At 50.3% G+C, this 8381-nt stretch overlaps 1 protein-coding gene across 2 annotated transcripts in view; it reads left to right on the forward strand.

Annotated features, from left to right (window-relative positions):
• The window catches only part of R3HCC1L (R3H domain and coiled-coil containing 1 like), a 29675-nt gene extending 21777 nt beyond the window's left edge, over positions 1 to 7898 (forward strand). For both annotated transcript variants that reach the window (XM_075258427.1, XM_075258426.1), the window contains exon 8: positions 7581 to 7898. In XM_075258427.1, coding sequence (XP_075114528.1) covers positions 7581 to 7633 — 53 coding nt within the window. In that variant the 3' untranslated portion in view covers positions 7634 to 7898. The remainder of the gene's footprint in view (positions 1 to 7580) is intronic.
• The last annotated feature ends 483 nt before the right edge of the window (positions 7899 to 8381 follow it).

The following is an 8381-nucleotide window of genomic DNA, read 5'->3' on the forward strand; positions in this document are numbered from 1 at the left end:
CATTTTGTAAAAATCCTGGTTTTCGTCTGTATGCAAATGCGTTCTCTCGCAGCACTGGGGGCGGGCCCCAGTGCTCAAATGGTACTGGGGGCGTCTCCAATGCTGCGAGAGAAATCTCCAGCACCGCCTCCATCTTCTTCTGGAACGGTCTCTGTTCACGTCTTCTTCCGGCGCTAGGGGGTCAATCTTCTAGGCCTTGGACAAAGCCGACTGCTCATACCCTCCGGCCACAAGAAAATGGCAGGCGGACATCTTAAGGTAGGAGAAGATTCTTAAGACTATTCCAACGTGTTAGTCATTAAAAATACAATTATAATAATAGAATCCCTTTAAGACGTTGGGAGTATATGGGGCACCTTATATTTTATGGGGGCTTAAGTGCTGCAGATTTCACCCACAGTTGTCAACCTTTGCAATAGGCCACACATTTTAGGGGGGGGGGGGTGCACGTCTAACCTCTTAGACCCCCTGTGTGTCCTTACCCGCCCCTGAGAACCTGCATTTTGTCATAACACGTCATGTACCGGTTTTGCCCGGAGTGTTCCTTTAAGTTTTCTTTTTAAGTTTTCCCCTTTAGAGAACTTCAGTTGCGACAGTACATGTGGTAATGGCGGGTAGCATTGTGCCTATGGAATACAGATAACACCCCCCTCCTCAGACGGTGTGTACGCCGCGCGCTGTTTTGATGGTGGCGTTCTTTTAACTTCGAGTCACTGCACGCTTTGTGCTCTTGGCCTTATTTTGCCTCGCTGCTGTTATGAACTTGTCATTGTGACTGTCACATATGCCGAAACGCTGTGAAACCTTGACAGTTTGGGCTTACTGAGGAATAAAAGAAGGAAATAAACATTGCACTAAGATGTGTTTATCTTGGAGAAAATATGTTTGGAGATTATTCTCGGCTCTTTACCTGCTTTTACACCTCCGTTCCTGTAAATGCTTTGTGGCGGCGTATTACCTGACAATACAGCGCGCCTCCTTCCTTCCTCATTATGTCTGTGTTTTCCCGGTTACTTATTTATTCGCTCTGTATTGTTGTAAATCGGGATCCTACTGTCAGTGCCCTAAAATCTGCACGAGAGAAAATTATTGGGCACCCTAAATGTTGTCTTACCCTTTCTTACCTCACCCCTTCCAGTGCTAGACCGCTTCCCCCCGGGCCTCTCCGCTTCCCCCCGGGCCTCTCCGCTTCCCCCCGGGCCTCTCCGCTTCCCCCCGGGCCTCTCCGCTCCCCCCCCGGGCCTCTCCGTTTTCCCTCGGCCTCTCCGTTTCCCCCAGGCTTCTCTGCTTCCCCCTTGGGCCTCTCCGCTTCTCTTGGGGCTCTCGGCTTCCCTCCAGCCTCTCTGCTTCCCCCAGGCTTCTCTGCTTCCCCCGGGCCTCTCTGCTTCCCCCGGGCCTCTCTGCTTCCCCCGGGCCTCTCTGCTTCCCCCGGGCCTCTCTGCTTCCCCCAAGGCTCTCCGCTTCCTCCGGGCCTCTCTGCTTCCCCCGGGCCTCTCTGCTTCCCCCGGGCCTCTCTGCTTCCCCCGGGCCTCTCTGCTTCCCCCGGGCCTCTCTGCTTCCCCCGGGCCTCTCTGCTTCCCCCGGGCCTCTCTGCTTCCCCCGGGCCTCTCTGCTTCCCCCGGGCCTCTCTGCTTCCCCCGGGCCTCTCTGCTTCCCCCGGGCCTCTCTGCTTCCCTCGGGCCTCTCTGCTTCCCCCGGGCCTCTCTGCTTCCCCCGGGCCTCTCTGCTTCCCCCGGGCCTCTCCGCTTCCCCCGGGCCTCTCCGCTTCCCCTGCGCCTCTCCGCTTCCCCTGCGCCTCTCCGCTTCCCCTGCGCCTCTCCGCTTCCCCCGGGCCTCTCCGCTTCCCCCGGGCCTCTCCGTTTCCCCCGGGCCTCTCCGTTTCCCCCGGGCCTCTCCGTTTCCCCCGGGCCTCTCCGTTTCCCCCGGGCCTCTCCGCTTCCCCGGGCCTCTCCGCTTCCCCCGGGCCTCTCCGCTTCCCCCGGGCCTCTCCGCTTCCCCCGGGCCTCTCCGCTTCCCCCGGGCCTCTCCGCTTCCCCCGGGCCTCTCTGCTTCCCCCGGGCCTCTCTGCTTCCCCCGGGGCTCTTTGCTTCCTCCGGGCCTCTCCGCTTCCCCCGGGGCTCTCCGCTTCCTCCGGGCCTCTCCGCTTCCCCCGGGGCTCTCCACTTCCCTCCAGCCTCTCTATTTCCCCTCGGCCTCTCCGTTTCCCCCGGGCCTCTCCGTTTCCCCCGGGCCTCTCCGCTCCCCCCCCAGGCCTCTCCGCTTCCCTCTGGCCTCTCCGTTTCCCAAAGGCTTCTCTGCTTCCCCCTTGGGCCTCTCCGTTTCCCCTCGGCCTCTCCGTTTCCCCCAGGCTTCTCTGCTTCCCCCTTGGGCCTCTCCGCTTCCCTTGGGCCTCTCCGCTTCTCTCGGGGCTCTCCGCTTCTCTCGGGGCTCTCCGCTTCTCTCCAACCTCTCTGCTTCCCCCGGGCTTCTCTGCTTCCCCCGGGCCTCTCCGCTTCCCCCGGGCCTCTCTGCTTCCCCCGGGCCTCTCTGCTTCCCCTGGGGCTCTTCGCTTCCTCCGGGCCTCTCCGCTTCCCCCGGGCCTCTCCGCTTCCCCCCGGGCCTCTCCGCTTCCCCCCGGGCCTCTCCGCTTCCCCCGGGCCTCTCTGCTTCCCCCGGGGCTCTCTGCTTCCCCCGGGCCTCTCCGCTTCCCCTGGGGCTCTCCGCTTCCTCCGGGCCTCTCCGCTTCCCCCGGGCCTCTCCGCTTCCCCCGGGCCTCTCCGCTTCCCCCGGGGCTCTCCGCTTCCTCCGGGCCTCTCCGCTTCCCCCGGACCTCTCCGCTTCCCACGGGCCTCTCTGCTTCCCCCGGGGCTCTTCGCTTCCTCCGGGCCTCTCCGCTTCCTCCGGGCCTCTCCGCTTCCCCCGGGCCTCTCCGTTTCCCCTGGGCCTCTCCGCTTCCCCCGGGCCTCTCCGCTTCCCCCGGGCCTCTCCGCTTCCTCCGGGCCTCTCCGCTTCCTCCGGGCCTCTCCGCTTCCCCCGGGGCTCTCCGCTTCCTCCGGGCCTCTCCGCTTCCCCTCGGCCTCTCCGTTTCCCCCGGGCCTCTCCGTTTCCCCCGGGCCTCTCCGTTTCCCCCGGGCCTCTCCGCTTCCCCTGGGCCTCTCCGCTTTCCCCGGGCCTCTCTGCTCTCCCAATCTAACAGCTACTTAATTACTGGTGTTCTGCAGTCTAGCTTTACTATATAAACTGTGAATCTCCATTTTCGTTTGATCCCACAACTATAATTCTAGGTGGTATAAAACCAGAGATACAGCCATGCTACACCTCTACACGCTGCATTGTGTCCAAGTGTACGGACAGACTCTCCCTGGCAATTCTTGGTTAGATCATTGATAGGGGAACTTTACAGCCCGTTTTGTATTAATAGGCAGTTAGATAGGTTAATAAAGTATATTACAAGAAACTTTCACCTAAACCCTCCTGATACAGCAGCAAAGACAAGTCAGTCTTGTTAAGAATAGATCCTCGCGAGCAGACAAAGATGTTCCTGTCGGCAATTATGTAATCACATATAGCGAAATAGCAGATCTGGTGATTATTCTCGCATATGGCGAACAAAAGTGTATATTACACGAAATGATGGATTCATGGAGGAAGGGCGCTGTAAGAGCAGAACATAGCAGGTTATACGGGGGCAGGATCTATGTGATATGCAGAAGACGTTACACCTCATACCTATAGGCAATGCACTAAAGAGACCCTCGGTGCTCTGCATGATATGTGATGGTTAGGGGGCACTCTTACAGATTTTGCACTGGGGCCAAACTAATTGTGCTATTCCTGGGGCCACAACAATATCTCAGCATTACATTGTCATGTATGTCCCCTTACCTGTATCCAGATTTAGCAGAATTATCCAGGACATGTATATTGATGTCCTGTCCTAATGTGATTCGTGGGGTTAGACACAAACGTTGCAGCCTCTTCCCTGTGCCGATGATGTCACATTCATCAGTCACATGGTACACTAAAAGCTCAGTCCCATTCAAATGAATAGGGCTGAGCTACAATACCAAGTACAACTGCTATACAATGTATGGCGCGGTTCAGGCCGCAGCGCTCACTGAATGCCATGGCCTCTTCCACAAGCTGATCGATTTGGATTCCGGGTGTCAGACCCCCACTAATCTCAGATTGATGACCTCATCTGTAGGTAAGTCCCAGAAAATCCCTTTAAAGAAATATTCAGATCATGTTCTAAAATGTAATTCGCCATACCAGGAAACTGGCATAGCGAGCTTTCATGTTCCAACTGCTCTATCTACACCAGAGGACTGACCTGCCATCTATACAGTAGATACAGAAGTCATGGATATCTCATAGGTTTTTCTTATTATGTTTTATTGTATTTTTTTTCCTGTTTTATATGGATTTTCTAGGACTTTTACTAAGGGTTCCATGGCCTACCAGCAGGTGGCGCTCTCTTAACCATAAATAACTCCACTGACCGGTCCGTGGATGACGTAGACTTTCCTGTCACACTCCAAACAATTTAAGCGATGATAAAAAAAAGTTAAGAAAAACTCGTCTGTATTCTACTTGTCACCACAAATATCGGTCTGTGCAAGCACATAGGGGTACGGGATAAAGGCTTATATACTCAGATACTTGCCAAAACAATAGAGACATGGCCAGAACCCGATGAACCCCATTGTAAGTCTTTAGGATCCATATGTTGGAGCCATTGTCTTCAGATGTGTATGTGCTGAGCAGATCCTCCTTGTCAGGAGTGTTAGACAATTGCAAGTCTGTAAGTCCTCTAGACATACAGTCCTATGAAAAAGTTTGGGCACCCCTATTAATCTTAATCATTTTTAGTTCTAAATATTTTGGTATTTGCAGCAGCCATTTCAGTTTGATATATCTAATAACTGATGGACACAGTAATATTTCAGGATTGAAATGAGGTTTATTGTACTAACAGAAAATGTGCAATATGCATTAAACCAAAATTTGACCGGTGCAAAAGTATGGGCACCTCAACAGAAAAGTGACAGTAATATTTAGTAGATCCTCCTTTTGCAAAGATAACAGCCTCTAGTCGCTTCCTGTAGCTTTTAATCAGTTCCTGGATCCTGGATAAAGGTATTTTGGACAAACAATTCAAGTTCAGTTAAGTTAGATGGTCGCCGAGCATGGACAGCCCGCTTCAAATCATCCCACAGATGTTCAATGATATTCAGGTCTGGGGACTGGGATGGCCATTCCAGAACATTGTAATTGTTCCTCTGCATGAATGCCTGAGGATTTGGAGCGGTGTTTTGGATCATTGTCTTGCTGAAATATCCATCCCCGGCGTAACTTCAACTTCGTCACTGATTCTTGAACATTATTCTCAAGAATCTGCTGATACTGAGTGGAATCCATGCGACTCTCAACTTTAACAAGATTCCCGATGCCGGCATTGGCCACACAGCCCCAAAGCATGATGGAACCTCCACCAAATTTTACAGTGGGTAGCATGTGTTTTTCTTGGAATGCTGTTTCTTTTTGGACGCCGTGCATAACGCCTTTTTTTATAACCAAACAACTCAATTTTTGTTTCCAAAATGAAGCTGCCTTGTCCAAATGTGCTTTTTCATACCTCAGGCGACTCTGTTTGTGGCGTATGTGCAGAAACGGCTTCTTTCTCATCACTCTCCCATACAGCTTCTATTTGTGCAAAGTGCGCTGTATTGTTACCGATGCACAGTGACACCATCTGCAGCAAGATGATGCTGCAGCCCTTTGGAGGTGGTCTGTGGATTGTCCTTGACTGTTCTCACCATTCTTCTTCTCTGCCTTTCTGATATTTTTCTTGGCCTGCCACTTCTGGGCTTAACAAGAACTGTCCCTGTGGTCTTCCATTTCCTTACTATGTTCCTCACAGTGGAAACTGACAGGTTAAATCTCTGAGACAACTTTTTGTATCCTTCCCCTGAACAACTATGTTGAACAATCTTTGTTTTCAGATCATTTGAGAGTTGTTTTGAGTAGCCCATGATGCCACTCTTCAGAGGAGATTCAAATAGGAGATCAACTTGCAATTGGCCACCTTAAATACCTTTTCTTATGATTGGATACATCTGGCTATGAAGTTCAAAGCTCACTGAGGTTACAAAACCAATTTTGTGCTTCAGTAAGTCAGTAAAAAGTAGTTAGGGGAATTCAAATCAATAAAATGATAAGGGTGCCCATACTTTGCATCGGTCAAATTTTGGTTTAATGCATATTGCACATTTTCTGTTAGTACAATAAACCTCATTTCAATCCTGAAATATTACTGTGTCCATCAGTTATTAGATATATCAAACTGAAATGGCTGTTGCAAACACCAAAATATTTAGAACTAAAAATGATTAAGATTAATAGGGGTGCCCAAACTTTTTCATAGGACTGTATCTACGTCTTATGTCTTACACTGCCTGGGTGTCCCCTATAAGTCAGAGCAGAGAGCCAATGGAAAGAGCAGCTCCGTCTCTGCAGGACTCCGTGCGGCCGTATTTTACATGGTCGCCCAGTGATGGCTCTTGTTATCCCGTGGCTGAACCCCTGCAATAATCTGACCTTCCACGAATTAGGAGCAAAGCTATATGGATTACAAGCGGCCACCTGGTAAAGTTGTCTGTCCCTTTTAGGGCATATAGAGGGTGATATTGTCTTATGGGCTAGGGTCGAAAGCTTCCCCCAGGAGAGCAGGCCCGTCCACATGTTATAGTCGCCTATGCATATTGCTCTATAATATGCTGGAATTATTTTTGGAATGGTGAGATTAAAAACAAATAAAAACACATTACAGTGCCCACATAATGCCTCCACACACAGTATACCACGCACATACATACAGTATAATGTCCCCTTAATACCTCCACACACACACACAGTATAATGTCCCCTTAATACCTCCACACACAGTATACCACGCTCATATATACAGTATAATGTCCCCTTAATGTCTTCACACACACAGTATACCCCACACACACACACACACACACACAGTATAATATCCCCTTAATGCCTCCACACACAGTATACCGTGCTCATACACACAGTATAATGTCCCCTTAATACCTCCACACACAGTATACCACGCACACACACACACAGTATAATGTCCCCTTAATACCTCCACACACAGTATACCACGCACACACACACACAGTATAATGTCCCCTTAATACCTCCACACACAGTATACCACGCACATACATACAGTATAATGTCCCCTTAATACCTCCACACACACACACACAGTATAATGTCCCCTTAATACCTCCACACACAGTATACCACGCACATACATACAGTATAATGTCCCCTTAATGTCTCCACACACACAGTATACCGTGCTCATACACACAGTATAATGTCCCCTTAATACCTCCACACACAGTATACCCCACACACACACAGTATAATGTCCCCTTAATGCAAATGGAATAATCTTAGATTTTGCTATCTCTGATAGTGTAAGAGAAGTTCCATATTCATAGCAGTTGTGTGAGCCGCCCCCGACTATCTCGTCTCTTCCACATCTTATATAAGACATTTTTTTTTTTTTACAGAGCGAAGGCATCTTGAGGCGAAACAGCGGGAAGATGCCTGGGAGGGCAGGTGAAGGCGGCAGGGGGGGCGACAGGGAGCAGCGGCAAGGACATTGGCTTGAGATGACACGCACCGCTGACCTGTTTTTCCAAATCCCTCTGCTCAGCTGGTGGAGAATAAAGAGTTTGTCTTACAGAACAGACGCCTGGATTTGTGTCACGCACATAACAGCCGAGCCGGAAGGGGAAAGAGGAATCCGCCGCGCTCGGCCCGCACTGGGTTTGATCACAAAAATTGTTACCATTTGGGGGAAATTCTGCAATTTTTTTGCTTCAATTATTTTTTATGTGTTGTAATAATGTGATGTCTGTTATTCCTCTTCCCTGAGTTCTCAGAAGTCCAGGTCCCTAGGATAACTCCTCCTGTCACTCTGCAGTTTGGGCTTTTATATTTTCGTGATAACACTGAACAGACGTGAGCGGGATGTTTTGTCCTAGGGATAGATCACCTCGGTTTTCAGGATCTGAGAATTCTGCGCAGGAATACAAATTTGTTTTAAATTTTTTTTACTGCTGTGAATTGTTCCTTTTTTTTTTTTTTTTTTTTTTTACCTTGTTTTTGCTTAAAAAGTTGACGGGACGCCTCCTGGTATTCATATATACTCATTTGGCAGCATGCACACTTGTGTTTGGGGGGGACGTCCTTTCGTAAAGATCAGGACGCGGAGAAAAATTAGGACGTTCCCAAAAACTTCCCCTCGGATGGATTGTCTTCTCCCCAGCGCTGGGGTTTGTTCTCAGTTTTGGTCATGCCGAATTCAA

This window comes from Leptodactylus fuscus, chromosome 10, assembly GCF_031893055.1.
Source record: "Leptodactylus fuscus isolate aLepFus1 chromosome 10, aLepFus1.hap2, whole genome shotgun sequence".
NCBI lineage: Eukaryota > Metazoa > Chordata > Amphibia > Anura > Leptodactylidae > Leptodactylus > Leptodactylus fuscus.